At 42.1% G+C, this 26,557-nt stretch overlaps 1 protein-coding gene across 3 annotated transcripts in view; it reads left to right on the top strand.

Annotated features, from left to right (window-relative positions):
• Positions 1–26,557, top strand: part of NWD2 (NACHT and WD repeat domain containing 2) — a 688,119-nt gene that overhangs the window by 343,820 nt on the left and 317,742 nt on the right. For all 3 annotated transcript variants that reach the window (XM_085642291.1, XM_085642292.1, XM_085642293.1), the window contains one exon: positions 2,762–2,878. In XM_085642291.1, the coding sequence (XP_085498417.1) occupies positions 2,762–2,878 (117 nt within the window). The remainder of the gene's footprint in view (positions 1–2,761; positions 2,879–26,557) is intronic.

Below are 26,557 nucleotides of genomic sequence, written 5' to 3'. Positions count from 1 at the left end.
TAGCTCTACACCGTAGAGCGCCCCACCTCTTGCTTGTGCTTTATAGATTTCTACTGGAGGTCCCACAATTTTGAATGTGCACTTATTATGTACCTTTAGAATACCTCCCACTGCTTGGGCCTGCTTCATATTTGCCTTGGCTATATGGGTCCCCCATTCCATCTTGTCATCAGTGTTACCCCTAGATATTCAAAAGTAGAGACTCTTTCGAGGACCGTGCCATCCATGTGGGGAAGGGGACAGTTGGGCAATTTAGAGTTAAAAACCATAAATTTGGTTTTGGACAGGTTGATCTCCAGGTTTCTTAGTCTGCAAAAGGAGCAGAAAGCCTCCAATGTTAGCTGAATACCCGTTGAAGATTTTGATAACAAAAGGGTATCGTCAGCAAACATCAGGGCTGGTATCTTTCGGGCTGCCAAGCTGGGAGAATCTAAATCCCGCCCGTCCCAAAGATGTTTGATCAACCCATTAAGAAAGAGCGAGGAGAGCGTGGGGGCCAATACGCACCCCTGCCTCACTCCCTTTTCCACCCGAAAGGCGGCCGAAAGCTCCCCATTCCTCCCGTACCTCACTCTTGCAAAAGTGCCCTGATGTAGACGTTTAAATAATTGGCACAAATAGGCTGGAACACCCATCTCCAACAAAATGGCCCATAGCTTCTCTCTCTGGACCAGGTCAAGTGCAGATCGAAGTGCAATATTTTATCAAATCCATTTTAAAATTAGCACTGTGGATGGGTCCTCAAACGCAGAGGATTTCAAGGAAAAAAAGCATCGGAAATACTTTTAAAATTAACTTAAAGATTAACATAATTGGAAAAAGAACGCATTCCCTTCTTTTTTCTCAATCTTCCCTTATTTTTTCTCAATGTGCAGACTTTATTGTCATTTAAGCTAGTGTCATCTTAAGGATTTTTGGGCCTTGGCAAGACACACTTTGGGGGCCCCTGTTCTGAAAAACATAGGACTTTATGGCCAATTTCCTGATAATTGAAACCCACATGTTGCAAACAATACAAAATTAAATGTTGAAATGTGTCTTGTCTGGGACCCCAACAATGCTTAATATGACACTAGATAGAGAGAGGCAGAGTCAGAACTGAAGGTAGGCAGAGAGTTTTATATAACAAAAGAGAATATATAGAGGTCAACTAGAAAGTTCACTTTTGCCAGGGGGAGAGGGGGCCTTGGAAGGTTGGGGCACAGGCAATTGCCCACTTTGCCTATGTCTTAAAAATTGTGTGCCTTAGGTCGATATACCTAATTGCACACAACTGCCTGGATTTAAGTGTGATTAAAAAAATAAAACAAATAGACTCAGTCAAATTGTTTAGAAGTTAGAGAGTCAAAATATTGTTTATACACTATTAGGGCAGTTGAAGCTTTGTTTATATATAATGCTTGATACTACAGTGCTCATTCAGCAATGTCTAAATCAGGCTTCTCTAACGAGTAGCTTGTTATTTGCTGGTAGCACTCCAACTACCTATAAGTAGTTCTCCTTTGTGCAGCTAAGCTTACTAAAGCTTTTGCTTGGTTGCATTAATATATGTTTACCAAAATACAAGATGAAAAAGTGTGTATTGCCAGAGCTCATTACTGCCTGCAACTGTGACTAAATACCAAAGTTATCTTACCACTTGGTACCATACGATCAGGATGTCAAAGAAAAAAAGAAAATATACTTGCTTTTACAGTTTTTGTGTCAAACATGAAAATGAATAATGTGATGCATATGAATACTTTGAAAAATTGGTTTGTTGTTGGTTGAGGGGGTGTGAGCAATGGGCACAATCCCTGTCAGGGTGAACAATAAAAGTCACAAAATTAACCATGTGCATAATCCTCTGGTAGCTTGGCACAAAAGCAGTCAGGCTTAACTAAGAGGCAATATGTAAAGTATTTATGCAGCACTCAAACAGTAATAAAGTGAAAACACAACACAAGAAAATTCTCACACCAATTTAGTAAAATATTGTAAAATTCCATAAATAAAATTACATCACAATGAAAAAAATTCAATCAATAGAACCTGAGATATGCAATTTTAACAATGTAGGTCAAAATAGTGCCCAAAAGCACAAGCTGTTATCTGGAAGGTTTAGGCCTCACACATGTTGTATTTTGCCAGGTCAAAATGGCAGTTTAAAACTGCACACACAGGCTGCAATGGCAGCCCTGAGACATGTATTGAAAAGCCACTTAAGTGATGGGACAATCAGTGCTGCAGGCCCACTAGTAGCATTTAGTGTATAGACACTGGGTACATGTAGTACCACTTTACTAGGGACTTACAAGTAAATGAAATGTGCCAAGTGGGTGTAAACCAATTTCACCATGTTTGAAGGAGAGCACACAACCACTTTAGCAATGGTTAGGAGTGGTAAAGTATGCTGAGCCCCAAGGCCAACATAACAAAGTCAGCAAAACAGGAGGAGAAAAGGCAAAATATTTGGGGAAACATCACCCTAAGGCTGACAAATTTAACAACCACTAATGAACTGAAAATAATGAACCCGGCTCCATTTGTTTTGAGCATGTTAATAAAATGTCTGTACACCTTCCTACAGGCTGTGTTACCTGCTTGTCAAGTTGCTTTAGCTTTGAGATAAAACTTACAGTGAAATAACAAACCCACAGAGTACAGCTGCAGTCAAAGAAAGTTGTGTACAGAAAATACAATTGTTGAAACTACCCAATTGTGCTGAAGATCTAATATGTCTTATAAAGGGGTGTTAAGAGTTTTTTCCGTTTAATTGCAGGTCGTGGACTTGTACTGGGGAACAGACCCGGAAGAATGGGACAGCCCTGATCTGCAGAGGACACGCATGCGACTGTTGGAAGAGTGCCTGAGAACCTCTGCAGGTCCATGTTTTGTTGTGGGTATAACAAATAAAGCTTTATATTTAAATGTGTGTGTGTTGTGCATGTGTTTGCGCACAAACGTTTGTGTGTGTTTTTGCTTCCTTGGATGATGTATGGATGCTGTCGTCTGTGTATGCATAAATTTCTGTCTTGCTGTCATGTCATTCCAAACAATTTTTCACTTGCATCCCAGGTCATGCCTTTCATCTTGCCTAGCAATACACAAAAGGTAACTTTGAAAACTTGTAAAAGGTATTTTTAGTAATATAATCAGTTGGTAGTGTTAATCTGAAGTAATGGAGGATGCATGTATTGCATTCCCGCAGAATTGTTTTAAAGTGCCGCCATGTTGCTGCACAGAGCTTTCCTATGTCTTACCAAAGCATTCACGTAAACCATGCTGTGTAGAGTTCAGCTCGGAATGAAAGAATCTGAAATGGGGCTTCTAGAGTGAAAATATGCACACGTCAGACATCTTCAGGGCGGGTTGAAATGCCCTGATAAAATGTCAATGAATGAGTAAGTTTTAAACTACAGTGAGCAAAGACCCTCATTCGGAGAGGCCCAGAAGACTTGTTTTTTGTGATAAATCGGTCAAACGTTCCGATATTTTATTAGGGGAAAAACGGACAGTATTTATCGGAACTAGGGGATTTTGGTGCGGCAAGCATGTTATTCCCCAAAATGTTCTAATTGGCATTTATTGCACCTGATAAATTTCAAGAGGGCAGAGTAGGATTTTATCAGGTGCGAAAAATCTCACATATTCCCTGGTAACGAGGGCCCAGGAGGCCTGCAAAAGACCTGATTGCAACTGCCTGGTTAATTGCGATCGATGCTCCAACACCTGTTTGAGCAGGGAACATATTGATAAGCAGAATGTTGTTTATCACATCAGGGTATTACTGACGAGGATAAACTTGCCACCCTTAATTACATTTTAGCAAGATAAACTTGCCAGGATGTAACAGGGGATAACGGGCCTGCAGAGTTAGATGCAGGAAGCACAAACATCTGCATCTTTTCCCCAAAAAGTCAGAACAGGCGATTAATATCGCGTATGATAAATTCCTACTACCTCAGATTTTATCGTGTTTAATAATGTCCGCCCCCTTCACGGTTCTCTTGTAATCAAGCCGCCAATAAAGTAACACCATCGGAGACTGTTTAAGTTTCACAGAGCTAAATGGGGTCATAAGGTCAGCTTCCCCGTGTGCAAGATTCGAGATTCTAGTCCATGAAAGCAGCTCACCATTCCTATAATGGGAACATGCTGCTTCATCCGAGGGTATATATTTGCATGCTATTTCAGCATCTGATATATAAGATATAGGCCGTCCAGAGTTTAAAAACAGAAGCCGAGAAAACACATCGAGTGTGCGGTTAGCTGTGAAATTGTAGTTTCTTTTCAGGAGGTTCAAGCATTATATCGGTGGCTACGGAACCAGGTGTGCGAGAGGCGGGGCTGCAGCAGTCTCATAAAACTGAAGGAGCTTTGATGGAAAGTAAACAATAAAGGGGCCTTGAAAGATGTTTCTTCTGGCAGCATTTTTTTAAACGCTTTCAAATATCTGGTAGCCCTTTAGTGAGGTGATTTTGTTGGACAGCACCCCACTCTAAGAATCGTACCAGTACCACTGGCGTCACAGACCTAGGGGCAGATTTACAAGCCCCTTGCGCCACTTTTGGGCCACTTTTCCCATGTTAAAAATGACGGAAAATTCCTGTGACTAAGGGAACAGAAGCCATGGTTCCGGATAATATAAATCCCTTACTTACCCAACTGCAACGCGATTTCAATAAGTGGAAAATCTTGGGTTTATCTTTGTGGGGTAGAGTACAAGCTGTGAAAATGGTCACTCTTCCACGTTTTCTTTACACACTAGGAATGCTTCCTCTCCATATTCCGTTATCCACACTACGTCTCATAGATTCGAAGATTAAATCCTTTATATGGGGCCCCATCAAACCCCGTTTAGCCATCAATAAACTTATTGCCCATCATTCCAATGGTGGTCTGAGTCTCCCATCGGTTGAACACTAATCAATTGCATTACAATTATCCCAACTTACATACATGTTTCACGATAAAGCTAACACGCCACATTGGGTACACACTGAAAGATTTCTCTTATCCTCTGAATCGGGTCTTTCTGCCTTATATGGGTCAGGTACCAGCCGTCTTGATCCCCGTAATCCTATGTTATCTGCAATGCGTAAAATTTGGCAAAGGTCACACCGTATTTTAGGCTTTAATCCACGTCTGCATGTAAAGGCCCCAATATGGAATAACTCTTGAATACGTATTAAAGGGAAAACTCTAAAACTCTCTTCTGGCCTACATGGAAATCGGCGGGTATCCTGACTATAGATCAGATTCTTCATAACGGAGACCTCAAATCTTTTTCACAATTAGTTGAGGAGTTTAAACTTCCCCTATCACAAAAGGATACCTATTTACAGCTATATAACTCTCTTCTTAAGGCTTTAGGCTCGAAACCCTGGACACTGCAAATTTCACCAATAACATTTTATCTTCATACTTGGGGGAGGCACAAAGGGGTTATCTCTGGTCTGTACAAAACACTCACAACGCAATTATTTTCTCATCCTTTATCTCATGACCTTCGTTCCAGATGGCAATCACGCCTAGGACTTTCCAATGAAAATAAACAATGGACAACCTTACTGGAAAACTTAGTTAAAGGCGCCCGAGAGGTTCGCTTAAAATTTTGTATATTTAAAATAATTCATGACTGGCACTTGTCTCCGGTAAAATTACATAAAGCAGGCCTATTACCGCATACTAATTGTTGGAGATGTAACGCCTCTGGTTGTGACATTTTGCATATCATATGTAAATGTCCCCTGGTGAAACTTTACTATATATAGGTCGATTTCTGCGTAACACCGTCCCCTTACATTTACCACTCTCGCCAGCAACAATTTTACTGCATGATTTACAGGATTCCCCTACCCTTTCCAAACCGCAATGTTGTCTAGTTCACACTGCATTAGCTACTGCTAAAATTTGACAATGGAAATCCTCATCTCCGCCATCACAAGAGTCTTGGCTTACATCAATGATCCAAATTGCCTCACATGAGAGAGTCATTTATAACATTCAAGATCAAACTGAATTGTTTTTACAGGTATGGGATCCTTTCCTGCAGGTAAAAGATATATCTGTTGCTAACCTTCCTTCTTAGATTATTTTGTTCATTATATTGTATTGATCTTTGGGTACTGTTAGTTCACTGACTTATGACTATGCTGCATTGTCTTCAATTAGTCAACCTTTTACTATTATATTTATCCATACTACTGGTGTGATTCTGTATTATTTATGATGCATTCCCTTATAATATTCCAAATGAATTCTTTTAATGAAATAAGTAACTTATGTTTTACTTGTTTGACATTCTATCATTTTCAGCTTTTATTGATTTGTTGTCAAATTAATGGTTTAATGCTTTAATATTTTATATCCACTACTTAATATGTAATGATGTTTGTATTTCCTTTATTTGATATAATATGTTTTGCCCTTAATTTCCTTCTTTTTTCTGCTATTCTATGGATTTTGATACATTTGCTTTTATATTTACAATTATATTCATTATTTTTTCTCTACTATAACGTATTTTAAGATATGCAATGTTTTCATATATTTATTGTACCGTATTTATGAAATGCTAATAAAAAATTATAGCACAAAAAAAAAAATGACGGAAAAGTGGCGCAAGGGGCTTGTAAATCTGCCCCCTAGTTGCAAACTCCTCTGCAGTTTCACCCACATAGAATGGGGGTTATTCACATGCTGCTGTGGGTGCATGTCACTTTTTGTCGCAAACATTTATAGAAGTGAACCACTTTTTATGCACGAGTTTTAAAGGCAGATCTCAATATACAGAGACAAAATTGAACAGCATGTGGTGGATTCCCAAAGAGAACTCGCTTTACTTTCAATGTGTTTGTATGTGTACTTGTGCATGTGTTTGTGCAAGTGTGAGGGCATGCACACGTATGTGGTGACATGAGGTGCCAGGTCCTGTTCTTAGGAAAAGGACAGGCAGAAAATACAGATGGGGCTCTGTGGTCTGTCTGAGTTTAAGGCCCATTTCATAAAGATGGAGTGATAATTCTGTAAACTATACAATGCAAACGTTGTCTTTTAAAATGTGTGTAGGTAGCTACCTTTGGGTTAAACACTTACATTCCCTTGGGGTTCAGGCATAAAATATATGTATCATCAAGTCATCAAGTACACCAGAACTCTAATATTCTCATACAATGGTGACTTCCACTCTTCTTTTAACTCTACACATGCGCTGACTACATTACACATATATAGTGTTAGGAAAATTATGGACCTAGGTATTGAGTTTAATGCATTTGTTTCTTGTTACCAAGATTGTTATTCATATAGAAGGTACCCCCTCAAACACCCATCCCATGAAACAATACGTTTCCTCACTTTCTCCTTCTCTATCCCAGTGTGTTAATCAGTATAAGTGTAAAATGAGCACCCCTTTTTACTTTTTCGTTTACACAAAATGCTACTACTTTAAGGGTGGTAACCTAATTTAAATTGTTTTGACCACCTTTCTGACTCACTCCGATACATGTGCCTACTTTTCTAGTGTAAGTCAAAATATAGGTGCATAATGTATGCATGCCTGCGTCACACATATACGTTCCTCGTATCAGGACAAATTCACTCAGCAATAACCTAAAATGCCACCCCAGAACGACTAGTGTAGACTCATTACTTTGTTTTCTGTCAGATTTAGAGGAATCAATAGCAATATCATTAGAAACCACATTGCAACATTAAACAATCGTTTGCAAAGTCAATAGACCTAACCTTAGCGAGCCTGCAATGTTTTGTTGATTTCTTTTATGCAAATATATTCAATAGATATTAAACGTGTGAAAGTTATAAAAAGAAAAATACCACTGTCTAAAGCTGACCTGCATAATTGTGAAAAAAGGTATTTAAAACTAAAGCTTTGCAAGAATAAAAAACAAGAAACAAAAGCTGAATTTGACCCTCTATCCTGGCAGTAAAAATGACTACTTTTTAGGCAGACGTGTGTATGGGAGAATCAGTGGTGGAAGTGGGATGACTCACTGCCCAATGCTGCAGTTTTTGGTCAGCATAAGCAAAATGATATTGACACTTGAACAGACCGATGGCTGAAGAGGGCTGACCAAATGCTCTTCTATGCTGTTATTTTTTGTTTAAAAAAAAAAATGAGGCGCGTTTGGAGACCAAACTTAAATATCACACATATATATGGGGGTGAGTGCATATGCCGCATCTGGCAAGCAATATTAATACTATTTTTCAACAAGGAAAATATTTATTTTTCCTATAGGAAAAGCTTGCAATGATCGGATAAAATCCCTTTCACGTGAACAAGCAGCAGATGTGATGTGTATACAGTGGGAATAGGTGCTGCTTTGACATTGTGTACTATTATTACGAGGGGCACATCAGTTGGAACAGAAATATCGGCTACTAATATAGGAATTTCTGCACACTGGAACAAGGACCATAAATGTTCGAGCATTTTCTAGTACTGCTTTGACATTAAATGCATAAACACGCTGTTGGTTTTGGAAACGAATGAAAGATTGAACGTGCATGCCTTTCCGTTTTTTCCTTCAAATAGACGTTTTTGTTTATTTAGAAAACACAAATCAGCTAGAATTTTAATACTGTTCTGGGCTAGTATAAGATATTAAAAGTTTGGGTGCTGGTCAGGGTTTCATGGCTACATTGGTGCTGGTGGAACAAAGTGAGTGACTTGTAAAATGTTAACAGTAACAATATATTTCGTTTCTCCTTCAAGAGCCTATTCCTTTTGTAGTCCATTTTCTTTATGTCTATTGTTGGTATGAATAAAAAAAAACACTATTCGATGTAGAATATAGCAAATTGTTATGGCAGTTGTAGGTATCTTATCGACTTTTACACTTTTTTATGGGCTCCATTTAGAGTTTGAAGAATGTGAAGGGTTAGCTGGTCACACTACCTTCATTTTGTGTTGGTCTTAGCGTTGTGTTTTTCAATATTTTAGTGTCTTTTATATTATGAAATGTTTACATGCATAGGTAAGTGCCCTCCGCATACTGATATCAATCAAAAATCTGTTTTCGTAGAAAGCGTCACCATGAAGTACCTATTCAGCACTCTGGCCTGACTATGTATGTATATATATATATATATATTCACTGAAAAAACCATAGGTTTCACACATGTTATAGTTAGCGGAAATTTTACTGATAAAAAACCAATGAAATTCCCCCGTTATAGTTAGTGCAGGCAACTATAACTCACGCGACCGCAATCCTCTGCTGATGCTAATACTGTATTTAGACACTTATTTGCCCATGTCTTCTTCCATACATTTTTAGCTATACATATATTACAAATATTTTTTTTTCATAAAGACACATATGTCATCAGCAGAAGATTGCGGTCGCGTGAGTTATAGTTGCCTGCACTAACTATAACGGGGGAATTTCATTGGTTTTTTATCAGTAAAATTTCCGCTAACTATAACATGTGTGAAACCTATGGTTTTTTCAGTGAATTTGCAAGGTTTTTTAAATGCTAATTCCTAACTATAACGTGTGTGAAACCTATGGTTTTTTCAGTGAATTTGTACGGTTTTTTAAATGCTAAGTTACTTTACGCCATTCGTGGCGTGCGCGCCCACTTAACGCAGTTCGTTCCGTGCGCGCACGGTGCGCTTCGCGCACCGTGCGCCCACTTTACGCAGTTAGTGCCGTGCACACACGGTGGGCACGCGGTGCGCACATGGAGGACATATGATGCACTTCGTTTTGAAAGGTAATATTTTAATTGTTCGTATATTTTATAAGCCATGCACAAATGGTGCCCTTCGGGCACCATTTGCTCACGGGGTGGAGAGAGTGTGGATAATTTTTATTTTTATTATTTTTTTTTTAAATATTTTAGTTTATCTCATCTCTAATAAGCCATGCACAATTGGTGCCCTGCGGGCACCAATTGCACACGGGGTGGAGAGAGTGTGGATAATTTTTTTTTTTTTTAAATTTCTTACCGTACGGGTACGGTAAGCGTAATCGGCGAAATTACCGAAAAAATAAAAATTCCGTTTTTGGCCTTGGGGGATCTTTGGGGACTCCCTCAACATGGCTATGTGTGTGGGAGATGTCTAAACAGCCCCTTTACATGTTTTTGGGCTTTATATTTTAGAAATCACTCTCAGTGCGAGAGAGAAAATGGCGGCCGCCACTTCCTGGTTTCGGCCGATTCGAATGTTTACTAAGATCTAAGAGCCAATCAGAATCGCGCTCACGCACGCCACCGTACGCGTACGGTAAGCGTACCGTAAGCGCACCGTAAGCTGGCTCAGATATATATATTGATTTAAAGGCTATTTTCTCAGAATCTACTGAACAGATTTACACCAAACCTACAAAAGGCACTTCCTTGACCTGAGGACTACCTCTCTGCCAAATTTCTAGTAATTCTGTTCAGCCGTTCGGGCTGTAGCCCTGTCTAAAGGTCCTATGGAAAAATGCATGGGAAAAACGCGTTTTGGGACCCCCCTTTTATCTCAGCCCCCGCTTGACGAATCCCCCCGAGACTTTCAGGGTAGGAGCGGAGCGTAGCGCCCCACCTATTTTGAAAAATTTGCGAGGATTCGTCGACCGGCGCCAAAGTTATTCAAAATAGAATGTTGCGGATTTCCTATGGAAACGTGGTCCTAACTATAACTACCTACTGGCGACCGCCAGTAGGTAATATATATATATATATATATATATATATATTCACTGAAAAAACCATAGGTTTCAGGGGTGTTATAGTTAGCTGGACTTTTCACTTGTACAAAACCATTGAAATTCCCCCGTTATAGTTAGTTCAGCTAACTATAACTCGCGCGCCCGCAATGCACTGCTGATGACGTCACATATTACATCACTCATGACATGGTCAGTGACATCACTCATGACATCACTGATGACATCTCAAATGACATCACTGATGACATCACTGATGACATCATCCAGTGAATGTGTGTTATTCTGAAAATTAAATATGTTTTATATATGTATATCTCAAGGTCGATGGAAGAATAAATGGGTATATAAGTGTCTAAATGGATGATTTGTTTTTGAAAAATTGATTGTGTAACTGACTGATTAAGTGTATCATAGTGAATACATGGCTTAGTGAGTAATGTTTAAATATGTAAATATCTGTATCAGTCTCTCACTTTGTGTATAAGTGGCTGCATGGGTTGGTGAGTAGCTACATGGGTGTCTATATAGGTTATTAGTTGGTTTTTTGAGTATCAGTCTGAGTGTCTGCATGGTTCGGTGGGGGGTATTACGTAGTGCATAGGTGCATGAATGAGTGACTCACTGTTTGTATGTGTTGAACACAGTATGTGTGCAGGACTGTATGGGTGGATGAGTGTGTGTATGGTTGTGTTAGTGAGTGAATGACTGTCTCAATAGTGTCTTTATGAGTAACTACATATGTTTTAAACTAGTATATGTGACTATTGGTGTATATATGTGAGTATATGTGAGAGTGAGAGATTGAAAGAGTTCCTGTATGAATAAGTATGTGTTTCTATAAGTGATTGTTTAAAAGACTAAGTATGTGTAAGTTTCCGTAGAAGTAAGTGTGGTGGTGTGTGTATAACTGTATATGCAAGTAAATGTATGTTTGATTCTTTATTAGCATGAGTGACTATGTGTGTGAGTAACTATGGATGAGTGGCATTGTGTAACAGGATGTATAGGTGTATGAGTACATATGATGAGTGAGTACCTGTATGAGTGACTGTATTGGACTGTTGGTGAATGAGTGGATGTGTATGTGGATCTTAGAATTACTGAAGAGGTTGTTGTAACTGGTATTGGTATGTCCATTGTTTTGAAAATTTTAGTCTCTATTTTTGAATGTGTGTATCAAAGGTTATATTAGGGTGAGAGGAGGTCTGCCACTCTATCACAAGGATGATGTCATCAGTGATGTCATCAGTGATGTCATTTGAGATGTCATCAGTGATGTCATGAGTGATGTCACTGACCATGTCATGAGTGATGTAATATGTGACGTCATCAGCAGTGCATTGCGGGCGCGCGAGTTATAGTTAGCTGAACTAACTATAACGGGGGAATTTCAATGGTTTTGTACAAGTGAAAAGTCCAGCTAACTATAACACCCCTGAAACCTATGGTTTTTTCAGTGAATTTCTGAGGTTTTTTAAATGCTAATTCCTAACTATAACGTGCCTGAAACCTATGGTTTTTTCTGTTAATTTCAAAGGTTTTTTAAATGCTAATTTCTAACTATGCCTACAGAGATAGGACATGTGAAGAAAGAAGAAAAAATGCACAGAAAGAAACAAAAGAAGTGCAGAAAGAAGCAACAGAAGTCCTCAAATACGAAGATAAGTGCAGGAAGAAGGATAACGTGCAGAAAGAACAAAAAGAAGAGCAGAAAGAAGCCTTGTTGCAAAATCATCCTGTACCCTCTTTTTCAGACGGATACTGGTGGTAACTGAGTCTGACTAACCAGTCCTAGAGCCAGTGCTTTGTTAAAAGACACTTAGAATACAGTGAAAACACCTACATACACTAGGGAACATTATGCGTTGGGGTCCCCCTGTGATTAGCCTTACCTCCTCTATAAGCCCCTAGTATATAATAGGGCATGGGGATTAAAACTACCTCTTAAAACAGGCCACAGGGCGTTTTTGCACACGTTAACTCAGGCCCCGTCCCCTCCTTTCACCATTGTGTAAACACGCCCTGTGTCCGTTTTTAGTTGGGAGATTAAGTTCATTTGAGTCCTGAGGGTCCCTAGGGTCCAACTAGCCCACTAGGTACCTCCAGTAAGTGCCACAGAGCTGCGTTGCAGAGAGGTGTAAAAAGTGGCACGGCCTGGACCACCTCTCTGCAATGCAGCTCAGTGGCGCTTACTGGAAGCACTTGGTGGGCTAGTTAGCCCCCAGGGGCCCTCAGTATTGAAGGGAAATTATATCCCCAATTTAAAACGTGCCATGGTGCGTGTTTGCACACGTCACCTCAGGCCCCGTCCCCTCCCTTCACCACTGTGTAAACGCGCCCTGTGGCTGTTCTAAGTTGAGAGATTAAGTCCCCTTGAATCCTAAGGGTCCCTAGGGTCACACTAGACCACTAGGTACCTCCAGTAAGCGCCACAGAGCTGCGTTGCAGAGAGGTGTAAAAAGGGGCTTGGCCTCAGAACACCTGTCTGCAGCGCAGCTCCCTGGCGCATACTGGAGATGCCTGTTGGGGGCGCGTTTGCAGAGTGCTGCATGGAGGGGGCATGGCCTCCGGCACGATGCCAGTCTTTTATTTATTTTATTTTTTTAAGAAGGGGGGCTGTGTGGTTCCCCTTCTTATTCTAATTTATTGTCCCTGATGACCCCATCCCCCAGGGCCTGTCTCCTAATTATATTTTTTTGACCCCAATCCCCAGGGCCGGCCACTGTTTTTTTATTATTTTTAAAAAATATATATTTATAGACACACCTAGGACATGCTGGACAAACCGTACGTACCTATCACCATGACGATTTGCGTGATATTCATTAAAATGCGACTATGCATGCAATTAATCCACGTGGAATGTATTTACACCACTAGTGAAGCTCTGACATGTCTGATGCTCTACCGTGCCTAATCCCGGTAGACACCCTTGTCGTTTATTTATACAAACATGGGTAGCTATTGACGGGCACATTTAATACACATGCACACCAAGCCATTCAAAGGGGATTCGACAAAAATTCGACCAAAACTATGCAAGAAACCCCCCTCACAGTTAATAAAACACACATCCACTGCCGGATGTGTAATACTTTTTATTTTACTCTCTGGAAAGGGGACGAACATCACTTGCGAGTCACAGCGCGCTCCTGACAGAGCCCAATGCTATGTTACACCCACCATTGCCTGCCGAGTGCCACACACCTCTGTATTGTATTCCACTAGCTAGTGCATATGCTATGACACTCTCTAGCCCATGTGCACTGTAACACCACCCCGTGAAAATGTCATGCCACACTTGTCTTCGCACGGGTTATATTGCCCCATCTAACGTGCCTTCCTCGATGCCTATGTTATAACGCACAGTGCTATGCCATACATATTACAATTTGGGATCCATATCTTTGTCACAGTGCATATGCAACGTTACAGTCCCCAGCACATATTTTATATTACAACTTTAGAGACTAGTTAGGTTACACAACACTGCCCTGTGCATATTACACTCCAAGGCGCATATCGCATAGCACACGCTAGTGCCTGTGCTATCTCGCGCTCTGTCATTGCGCACAATGTATTGCATATTATATTTCACGCCTGGTTCATCTTATATCACACTTTTTGGTGCATAGTTTATACCATACACTATATCTAGTTTTCATTTTCAATCGTGCTCTCAGGACTATGTTCTATATAACACTGTGTTCACCTACCCTTTTCACGGGCATTACATTTTGCGATAGGGGGTGGAGGGTCAGGGGGTGTTTTTGCCAAGTGAGCCCGGAGTCACAGTCACTAACGTCTTCTTCTTCCTGAATAAAAGTGAGATTATGCTGCATACTTGTTCATATTTTAAGTAGTTTGCACAGACAAAATGTTTTAAAAACAATAAAGTTTCTAATACCCGCCTTCTCTGAACAGTTAGCTTGCTGCCCCATCCCCCTCCTCCCTATCCTCTGTTGTGTGAATCCATGGACTAGCCTCCTCCCTCCTGCCATGCATGGTCTGATGTGCTGCCACTGCCCTCAATTTAGTATGATGTACCAGTCCACTCCTCCTGCCCTCCATTGCCCAATTCTATGCCCCATCATTGACCTCCTGCTTAAACTCTGTGCTTAGCTTGCTGCCCCTATTCTCCTTCCCCCTGCCCTCCGATGTCTTTGTGCATGCCCCTGCTCCATCCTTTTTGCCCACCATGTCCCATGGACCTGCCACTCCTATCTACTCTGAGTGTTCTGTTGAGCTGCCACTCCCCTCCCACCTGCCTAGCATTGTCAGATGACTGTAACCTGTCCCTGCCACCTCCACCCTGCCTGTCCACATGCCATGCCTCTATCCTCTTCCTCCTGTCCTACATGGTCCATTGTACTGCCACACCCTTCTGCCCTCCCTGGTCTGTTGTGCTGCAACTGCTCCTCCTGCCTGCCCCGTGTGGTCTGTTGTGAGGCCCCTTCCCCTGAACTTTCTTGTCTGTGCACAGGTCCTGACCCTCCCTTCTATCCTCCATCGTCCTTTGTGCATGCCCCTGCACCCTCCTTCTTGCCCATCATAGCCATTGTGCTGCCACTAACCCTCCCACTTGCCATGCATGGTCTTCTGTGCTGCCATGGCCCCTCCCACCTTCCCTGTGTGGTCAGTTAGCTGCCCCTGACCCCCTCCCACCTTCCCTCCATGGTCTGTGTGTATGCCATCACAGTCTCACTGTTGCTCTTCATGTTGTGTCTTGCTTCTAGTGCCCATCCTGCCTGACCTCCATGGCCATCTTGCTGCTCCTGCCCTGCCCCCTTGCCCCCAGCCCTCTGTTTACATGTGCAGACCCCTACTCCCTCCCTCCTGGCTTGTCTGTTCCATTGTAATGCCCCTGATCCGTCCCTCCTGCCCTTTATGGTCTGTTATGCTGCAGCCTTCTCTCCTGTCTGTCCATTATGGTCAGCTAGCTACCATTGTCTCTTGCCCCTCTGTTCTCTGTTGTCCATGTGCATGGTCCTGTCCCCTCCCTCTTGCTTTCTATGGATTGTTGTGCTGCACTCCCGTCCTGCATGCCCTGTGTGGTGTATTGTGCTGCTGCAAACCCTGATGCCTGCCCTGCAGGGTCAGTTTGGTGCACCTCTCCATGTCTCTCCTGTCCTCTGTTATCCAAGTCCATGTCCCTATCCCATTTCCTTCCATGATCCAATGTACCATACTTGCGAACATTTTGAACTTGGTAAGAGGGAGATTTTGAAAAAAAACTGGGGTATTGATTTTCCCCTTTGAGTTACATTGAAAAAGAGGATATTGTAGACAGGAGACAGATCAAATAAAGCCCATTTGAGCTTAAAAACATTGGACGTTTCCTGGCTGAATCGGGTCTGTTGGCATGTATGGTTGTACTACCATTGCCTCTTCCTTCTGCCCACAATGGTCTATTACATTGCCACAGCCTTGAAGGAGGGTAGATTTTGTATCACAGGGGGCCCCTGGCCCATTCTGTCCACACCTGAAGTATGAGACCCTTGTCCTTGCCCTGCCAGCCGCATTTGTAGGCCGTATTAAATTGACCAGCGGGTCCTGTGTTGCTATATAATTATCCTGAGACATCCTTACCACTCAGCCAGCATAAAACCCCTGTGTAGGCCCTTCTGTTCAATATGTAGGCCTCTTTGTTAAATTGACCATAGCTCTGCAATTTTAGTGTATAGCAGTCTGAAGGCAGGTCTGCGAGGCCTTCTGCTCCAAACTAGTAGCCCCCACCCTACCCGAGTGCTCCGTGCTCGGTATCAAAGTTCAACATCCCCCTGAAGCTGTCGACATACAGTAGGCTGCATCCTGGACTGGTACTTGCTTCCTGGGCAGGTTTCCCGCTTTTAAGGAAGTGGCAACCGCAGAGCGTCAAGTTAGGAGAACTGAGGAGATTTTATACATGAATATATTGAATTCCTGTACAATACCCATTATTTTCTGCTTGCTCTATGGAACTTACGATAAGCGATTGGCCTGAGAGACTGACCTTTTCACCCAGTCCATTGTCAGCATTAAGTGGGTAAATGACGAAATGTCTGGTAAAATCTGCAGACGAAGCTTTTGGGTAGCATACGTAGGTAGATGTAGCGTGCAAAGGAGCCCACAAAATGATATAAAAAGGGAGCACCCACAGATATCGACAGACAACCTCGCCGTCTGTATGTAGGTTAACAGGCTGTGCAGGTTTTCCCCAAGAACTGGGAGCTCTTGTCTTCCTTTGCTTAAAATGTCTTGCTCGGCTTTGCTTGAAGTATCTTATTCTATTTTACCTATATGAAATGTCATGTTATGTTTAACCATTGTTCTCTTTACTTTTGCATTTAAAAGATGTTGTATTGTAATTGCAGGAATGCTTGCTCTAAGAGTAAATGTGAGTGTCCCTAGGTAACATTTTCCTTGGTGTAACTTGTTTCTCATGATGCATTTATAGATGTGTTTTCTCTCTCTCTCTGTCAGTCCATTAATTGAGATACAGAGAATATCATGACAGCTGTATGATTATCTGGATTCTGTATTTTGTACTTTAGGTCTCTATTCTGCGGTTTCTTTGAAGTTGCATCTTCTCATTAAACTGCCATTGTATTCTGCCTCCAATTCCATGTCTCATATGTCTGTTTTCTTCATTTTTGGAGCAAGCGTTCCTAGGCACCCCGGCTCAAATTAAGGTGCCCCTTTTGTCCCTGACTCACTCTCCTGCTCAGTTCTGTGGTGGCTCCCGGGGCTCTGGGGACCGCCCCTAGCTTCCTTGACCCGTAATAGATCTTCCCTCCAACAGCCTCTCTTGCAAGTCCTGTATTGTTGGTTTGTTGCCCCTGCCCCCCTTTCCACTGCCCTCCATAGTCTGTTGTGCTTCCACGGCCCTTCCTGCCTGCTCAGTGTGGTTAAATTGTTGCCTTTGCACCCTCCTACCTGCCTTCAATTTTCAGAGTCCGTGCCCCTGGCCTCTGCCTCTCAACAGTATCCTAATGAACAACTAGATTGCTAACATTCTATATTTATTACAAAAGTGTGGAGCGCCTGACATCATCTTGATGTAATCAAAACTGTAATACCTAGAGCATTCCTTTAGAAATTACATATATGAGAGGGTCTTATTGGCATCAAAATTATGGTTAGTGCTCTAAAAGACTAAAATAAGGACATATTTTCTGAGTTTTCAAATAGCGACAAAGCACTTTTAAATTATTTGTTATCTTTATGTTTTTTTATCTAGTTGACAACTTGATTAAATGTTGCACTTAGGGGAGAGGATGTGGTGTTACTTCCAGAACTGCAGACTTTGCAACTGGGGAACCAGGTTGAAGTTTCTGCTTCAGCTCGACATTCTGTGATTCTGGTCAAATCACTTAGTCTCCCCATGTCTACAACCAAAATGAATTTGTTCTTGTGTGATGTAACCAATGCGCATGTAAAGCACTCCAATACCTGACAAGTCTGCACTATATAACACTGCAAAAACACAAAATAATAAGTGTTTTGCACACTTCTGTCATTGGGCTATATTTGGGCTATATCTGGGTGATTTTGGCCTACATTTGGGCTCTTTTGTCTCCGGTGGCCATCTTGGGAGATTTATTTGTTATGAAGTTTCCTAATTTCCTCATGTACTGCAGTCTCCTCAGTCGGAAATGCTTTCAGTTTTTTACTTTGATTCCATCATGAAGGTATTCAGATATGTCACACATTTGCCATGAATTCTGAATGTTAGCACTCTAGTTGCTCATTAGATCACTGTAGTAAAACTACTGCTCACCATGGAAGTCTGCTCCTGGTATTAAAAGTGCATGTTTCAGTCTGCATGTCAGAATTTTTTAATGAAATAGAAGAGGATTTGAGAAGTCACTCAAAATGTGCCCTCATTTTCTTTCTTCAGCATTAATCATAATTTCTATGGCAAAATGAACCCCCTCATTGTGTTCCTTTTTAAATTAAATGTTTTAAGTGTTACCAGTTTATTCCAATCAAGATGGCTTCAGGTGTGCCATACTTTTGTCATAATGAAGACAGTAAGTGCTCTAGTTGTTTTTAAGAACATTCTTGGACATTCTGTCATTGGGCTATACTTGGGCTACATCTGGGTGATATTTGGGCTACATTTGGGCTCTTTTGTCTCTGGTGGCCATCTTGGGAGACTTATTTGTTATGAAGTTTCCTAATTTCCTCATTTACTGCAGTCTCCTCAGTAGGAAATACTTTCAGTTTTTTACTTTGATTCCATCAAGAAGGCATTCAAATGTGTCACACATTTGCCATAAAATCAGAATGTTAGCACTCTTTTTGCTCATTAGATCACTGTAGTAAAGCTACTGCTCACCAGGGAAAACTGCTGCTGGTATTGAAAGTGCATGTTTCAGTCTGCATGCCAGGATTTGAGAAGTCACTCAAAATGTGCCCTAATTTTTCTTTATGCAGCACTAATCATACTTTTTATGGAAAAATGAACCACCTCATTTTGTTCCTTTTTAAATTAAATGTTTTAAGAGTTACCACTTTAATCCAAGCAAGATGGCTTCAGGTGTGCCATACATTTATCATAAGTAGGACGGTTAGCGCTCTAGTAGTTCTTTGGAACACTCTGGAAAGCTGCAGTAGAACACAAAGGAATCAACTGACAGTCTCTGCCCTTGTTGGATGTACATGTTTTACTGAGAATGTCAGACTTCATTCTCACATGACTGAGAAAGATAATGTGAATTTACAGAAAATAAGCTCTCAGTTTAGCTTATAGATCACCTTCCAAACCTCTGTGGTAAAAGCATGAGAAAATATTTTTCTCTCAATCATGATATCCCAGCAGAAGGCTTTTTCACATGGTGAAATCACCTTAGAACATACCACAATTCCTAAAATGAGTATGGTACCATCAACAAATGATTTATAATGTAACTAAAGTCTTAAAATCTTCTATTAACTGCAATGCTTTTTAATGAGGTGCTATCATGTATATTGGTCCCAAGATGGCTGCCAACACTTCTTGGATGAAGTGCTGACAGCCAATCAGATCTCAGGATGAGATGTGTGGTTAGGCTCCGCCCACATATATATATTGATTTAAATGCTATTTTCTCAGGAACTACTGAACAGATTTACACCAGACCTACAAAAGGCACTTCCTTGACCTGAGGACTACCTCTCTGCCAAATTTCAAGTAACTCTGTTCAGCCGTTCGGGCTGTAGCTGTGTCTAAAGGTCCTATGGAAAAATGCATGGGAAAAACGCGTTTTGGGACCCCCCTTTTTTCTCAGCCCCCGCTTGACGAATCCCCCCGAGACTTTCAGGGTAGGAGCGGAGCGTAGCGCCCCACCTATTTTGAAAATTTCGCGAGGATTCATCGACCGGCGCCAAAGTTATTCCAAATAGAATGTTGCGGATTTCCTATGGAAACAGGGTCCTAACTATAACTATCTACTGGCGACCGCCAGTAGATAATATATATATATATATATATATATATATATATATTCACTTAAAAAACCATAGGTTTCGCACATGTTATAGTTAGGTGGATATTTCACTCGTAAAAAAACAATGAAATTCCCCCGTTATAGTTAGTTCAGATAACTATAACTCGCGCGCCCGCAATCCTGCTCATGACGTCTCATATTACATCACCCATGACATGGTCAGTGGCATCACTGATGACATCACTGATGACATCATCCTTGTGATAGAGTGGAGGTCGCGCGAGTTATAGTTATCTGAACTAACTATAACGGGGGAATTTCATTGGTTTTTTACGAGTGAAATATCCACCTAACTATAACATGTGTGAAACCTATGGTTTTTTAAGTGAATTTGCAAGGTTTTTTAAATGCTAATTCCTAACTATAACGTGTGTGAAACTTATGGTTTTTTCAGTGAATTTGTACGTTTTTTTAAATGCTAAGTTATGTATGTATTATTATTTTTTTTATATATTTATTTTACAATAAAGTAATAAAGTACGTATTACATTTTTTTTTTTCTTTTGGTTTTTCACCATGCGCGCACGGCGCGCGCACCCCTGCGATTTTTTTTAAAAAAAATTAAAATGTTTTTTTCTGCCTTCGGGTCCTTCAGGGACCCCTGACAAAGGCTATGGGGTCAGGAACTCTCTACCCTGCCCCCTTTTCACGTTCGCTACCTTCCTTTTTCACTCTTGCACTGAAAACAAGCAAAATGGCGGCCGACACTTCCTGATTTTGACCGATTCGAACGTTGACTAACATGTAACCACCAATCAGAATTATGCTCGCGCACGTTAGGGTGCTCGCACGGTGCGCGCACGGTGCGCGCACAGTGCGCGCATGATGCACGCACAGTGCACGCAAGGTGCGCGCACGGTGCGCGCAGGGTGCGCGGCTATAGATATGTATGTGCTTTTAACTGCAATTTTCTCAGGAACTACTGAACAGATTGACTCCATATATGCAAAAGGCACATCCCTGACCTGAGGACTACCTCTCTGCCAAATTTCAAGTAATTCTGTTCAGCCGTTCGGGCTGTACCTTCGACTAAAGGTCCTATGGGAAAATGCATGGGGAAAATGTGGGGATCCCCCTTTTTTCTCGGCCCCCGCTTGACGAATCCCCCCGAGACTTTCAGGGTAGGAGCTGAGCGGAGCGCCCCATTAGTTTTGAAAATTTCGCGAAGATTCGTCAACCGGTGCCAAAGTTATTCAAAATAGAATTTTCAGATTTCCTATGGAAACACGGTCCTAACTATAACTATCTACTGGCGACCGCCAGTAGATAATATATATATATATATATATATACATATATATATATATGTTTCCAAAGAATTGTTGCAAAATCACCGCTCTCCCTTCTCTCGACGCCGGTGCCAGCAGCGGTCGCAACTCCACTAAAAACCTTTTCTACTTGGATGAAATCCGAGAATTCCCAGAGAATAATCCAGAGGCACACCAAAGGACGACAAAATAAAGATTTTATTGTGTTATACAAACAGTGCTCCCGCGCTTCATTTTAATGAGGCCTCTGGGTGGGCCAGGTTCCGGGGGCATTGTTAAAAAATAAGAGCCCCAATGGAAAGGGCCGGCCCCGGGGAATGGTGTCTCTGGGGTCAGAAGTGGCCTGGGAGGGGGGCCACGCAGCTCCCCCCTCAACAAAAAAAAAGAAAAAAAAAAAAGGCTGAGCCCCGGGGGATAAGGGCCCTGGGCTAATAGAGGCCTCAGGAGGTGGGCCACGCAGCCCCCCTCCTTAAAAAATATAAAATATATAAAAATATATATAAAGCAATGGGGTCCCCGGGTCTGAAATTGGCCTTGGGAGGGGGTGCCACGTGGCTCCCTTCCCGTTTATTTATAAAAAAAAAAATAGGGGTCAGGCCATGGGCGAATGGGGTCCCCAGTGCCCCAAAAATGGGAAAAGAAGGGGGCCACACAGTCCCCCTTCTGTAAATAAAAAAAAAGACGGCATCACGCCGGAGGCCCCTCCCTGCAGCACTCTGCAAACACGCCCCCTGTCACTGAATATGTCATGAATGATGTAATATGTGACGTCCTCAGCAGTGCATTGCGGGGGCGCGTGTTATAGTTAGCTGAACTAACTATAACGGCGGAATTTCTATGGTTTTGTACGAGTGAAATGTCCAACTAGCTATAACATTCCTGAAACCTATGTTTTTGTCAGTGAATGTCTAAGGTCTAACGGCTGATCCTATGGTCTTAACTAACTACAGACCCTTCTCTCTTCTGCCCTTCTTTGCAAAAACAGTTGAGAAATACGTTCATACATTGATCATACACGTTCATACATTGATCAGCGATTTCGCAGAGGCTAACAACCTGTTTCATCCAAGTCAGTCTGGCTTCAGGCAGAATCTTAGTACAGAGACAGCACTGTTGGAAGTCTCTGAATCCATCAAAGAGACTCTGGATGCATGCGGCAAAGCGTTCCTGGTCCTCTTAGACCTCTCTGTGACTTTTGAATCCGTGCCCCACGGCCACCTCCTGCAGAGGCTGATGGAGTGCGGGTTTGAGGGCACGGTGTTGAAGTGGTTCGTCTCCTTTTTAGAGGGTAGAGATCAGGAGGTCTGGTCACTTCCATTCTCGGCCAGTATGCCACCCTTGAGTGTGGGTGTGCCACAGGGCTCTATCTTGAGCCCTGTACTTTTCAATCTGTACATGGCCCCCCTGGCTACCCTGGCTGAAGAGAACGAGGTCACAATAATATCATACGCCGATGACACTCAACTGCTGTTCACCTGTAGGAAGGGAGAGGAGTTCAACGGGGAGAAGATCAACAAGTGCCTGAAAGAAACTTTTGCCTGGTTCAAACATAATCATCTAAAATGTAACACAGACAAGCCCGAAATCATCTTTTTCGGCTCCCCCCCGTTGGACGCCTAGAAACAATGGTGGCCCCAAGACATGTCTCCTCTACAGGCTGCAGTCAGGACTGTAAAGAACCTGGGAGTAAAAATGGACGACGCCCTCTCTATGGTACCTCAGGTTCAGTCGGCAGCTGGGACTGGCTTCGGTCTCTTGAAGATGCTCCGGAGGTTTTTATTTTTACTACAGACCCCACACAGAAGAACAGTCATTCAGGCCCTCATCATCTCCAGATTGAACTATGCTAACATCCTTTATCTGGGCCTCCCAGAGTTTTTACTCAACAGACTGCAGGTGGTGCAGAGCGCGGCAGCCAGGGCTGTTTTGACTCTCAGTCCCAGAGACCGGACTTCCCACCATCTAAAGAATCTGCACTGGCTGCCTGTCCATAGCAGAATACGCTTCAAAGCTCTGGTCCTGGCTTTCAAGGCTCTGCATGGCATGGGAGCAAAGTACATCCGCAGAAGAGTCTTATTTTACGTACCTGGCAGATCTCTTAGATCTGCACATCGACATCTTATGGTCACCCCAAAGTATCTCAGAGCCCGCAAAGGCGGCAGCTCTTTCCAAGTGCAAGTGGCTGGACTTTGGAACAAGCTGCCTCTTCCACTTAGGCAAGTCGCTAACCTGCTTGCGATCAGGAAACAATTGAAAACCTGGTTGGTACAACTGTTTACCTTTTTTGGGTTTTGCTCTCTTTCCCCCCTTGCATCTGTTTTCTTTTTTGTCTCAGTGGCGGGATACTCTATTGAGTAGCTGTGCGCTCTATAAATCTATTTTAACATAACATAAGATAGATAGATAGATAGATAGATAGATAGATAGATAGATAGATAGATAGATAGATAGATAGATAGATAGATAGATAGATAGATAGATAGATAGATAGATAGATAGATAGATAGATAGATAGATAGATAGATAGATAGATAGATAGATAGATAGATAGATAGATAGATAGATAGATAGACGGGTATTGTCTCAAGACAATATTCGATCAGGCTTAGAGTGTCCCATAAATTATCCATACAAGGAAGAAGGGAACTCTAGTTAGTTCAGAAGTGTAGGTGTACAGCAGCTTCTTTATATGGAGCACCATACAACCCCAACCACACTCTGAATCTTCCTACCTCAAATGTCTGTTTTTTTCGCAGAGTTTCTAAGCATAGGATTAAAACAGTGCCATTCACATCGAGATAAAAAGGGACAAAGCCTTTTGCCATTTTTACAGCAAAGTCTTTAAGCATAGAATTAACTAGTTGCATAACTAGTGCCATCAATGTCACGAAATACAGAATCTTTTTACCACTCCAGGGTCAGTACTACTGCTTTGAATTGGGAAAATACCACCCAAGCCAAACTGGAATGAATAAAAGAAACCCTCTAGTTTAATGACTTAGTTCATCAACCTCAAAGTTCATTTTGTTATGTGTTCATAGTAAAGGAAATCCATTGTTTTTTAAATGACCAAATGCATTACGCACTACATTTGTGCTTCATCATAGATTATTTCTGTAAAGGACATTTAATACACCATGCATTTACACCAAATTCAATATATTCATGTTAGAAATAGGGATCTCTAGTTGGCAGGGGTAGGTACATTTGTCCAAATAGGGACCCTTGCTTCTAGTTAGGGAAAGGGGGATATACAACACTGCAGATAACCCCTGCTTACCCCCTTGGTAGCTTGGCACGAGCAGGCATACTTATCCCAAAGGCAATGTGTAAAGTATTTGTACCAACACTCACAGTAACACAGTGATAACACCACAAATGGACTCCACACCAATTTAGCAAAATAAAGTATCTTCATCTAAACTTAACAAGACCAAAACGACAAAAATCCCACATACATTAAGAAAAAATGACTTTCAAAAGGTTTTAGCAACTGAGTTCATAGAAAACTATAGATGCGTGAAAAAACAGAGGTCCCCCGGAAACCAGGGAGCGGTGCGTCGGTTCTGGTCTGTAGGAGTAAGCGATGCATCGATTCTGAGATGACTCCGATCCGCGGGTGATGCATCGGGGAAAGCTTGCCGCACAGGGACCATGCGTGGAAATCCGTGATGCAGTGGCGAACGATGCAGCAGCGTTGAGCAGCGCTGCCTCAGTTTCTTCAGCCGCAATCCCTCGATGTGTCGATTCTTGCAGTGGCGACAGGTGCTGCGTCAGTTTCAGCAACGGCGGTGCAGAGATATTCTTCTCACATCACGGCGTTGCGTCAGAAAAACTGTTGCAAGAAGAGCGATGCATCGATTTTCTTGTTGTTGCATTGCTTTCCAGCTCCCAGCAGTAGAAACAACCTCCAGAGGCCCCACACAGTCACAGATACTCCTGGCAGGTCAGAACCCCTAGCAAGGAAGTTCAGGGGAGCTGGGGGTGAAGTCTTTGTGTTCCTGAGACTTCAAAACAAAGGAAAGCTCTACTCAAGTTCTTGGAGACTTTCCTCAAGCAGGGGACACAGCACACAGCAAAGTCCATCTATTTTCCTTGGCAGAAACAGCAACTGCAGGCCAACCTCAGACACACAGCAAGAGCAGTAATTCTCCTCAGTTTCTCCAGCTCTTCTCCTTGGCAAAGGTTCTTCTTGATTCCAGAAGTAGTCTAAAGTTCAGGGGTTTTAGGTCTAATACTTATACTCAAAAATGTCTTTCTTCTCTTTGTGCAGAGAAGCCTTGTGCCCAGTCAAAACCAGTCCTGACCTCTCTGGTGCAGCTTCCTGGCAGGAGTTGGAGACAGCATTGTGAAAAGCAGACAAGGCACATTCAGCTGAAAGGAAATCTCCTACCCTACTTTAAATTCAGCCCACCCTGACTCATCAGGCTCTCTGGAGCCACTGATCCTCCCAAGCCCCTGACACTCCAAACCCAGACAGTGAATCCATATCCTAGCAGAGGCACACTGGATGGCTAAACAAGAAAATACCTACTTTCTAAAAGGGGTATTTTCAAACACAGAATGTAAAAATCACCCTCACTGAAAGATGCATTTTAACATTCTGAGTTCAGGCATACTAAACTTTATTTTCCTACTTTGTTCCCAGGGGCAGTTATGTTTATAAGATGTTATAAACAAACTCCCCATTCTCTCCTATGGGAACAGGTAGCCTTGCAATAGTGAAAAACGAAATTGACAGTAATTCACTATCAGGACATGCCACACACATCAGCCCATGTCCTACCTTTCACATACACTGCACCCTGCCCACAGGGGAACCTTGGGCCTACCTTAGGGGTGACTGATATGTAAAAAAGGAAAGGTTAGGCCCTGGCAAGTGGGTGCACTTGCCAAGTCGACATGGTAGTTAACAACTGCGCACAGATACTGCAGTGGCAGGTCTGAGTTACCTTTTCAGAACTATTCATGTGGGTTGCACAATCAGTGCTGCAGGCCCACTAGTAGCATTTGATTTACCAGCCCTGGCACACTTTGTGCACTTAACTAGGGACCTACCAGTAAATCAAATATGCCAATCAGGGAGAACCAAATTATAGCAACAATTTACACAGGCAGCACTTGCACTTTGACACTGATCAGCAGTGGC

The sequence above is a fragment of the Triturus cristatus genome, chromosome 2_2 (assembly GCF_964204655.1).
Source record: "Triturus cristatus chromosome 2_2, aTriCri1.1, whole genome shotgun sequence".
Classification (NCBI taxonomy): domain Eukaryota; kingdom Metazoa; phylum Chordata; class Amphibia; order Caudata; family Salamandridae; genus Triturus; species Triturus cristatus.
The sequence above is the reverse complement of the archived record's forward strand: the minus strand, read 5'-3'. Positions and strand labels throughout refer to the sequence as shown.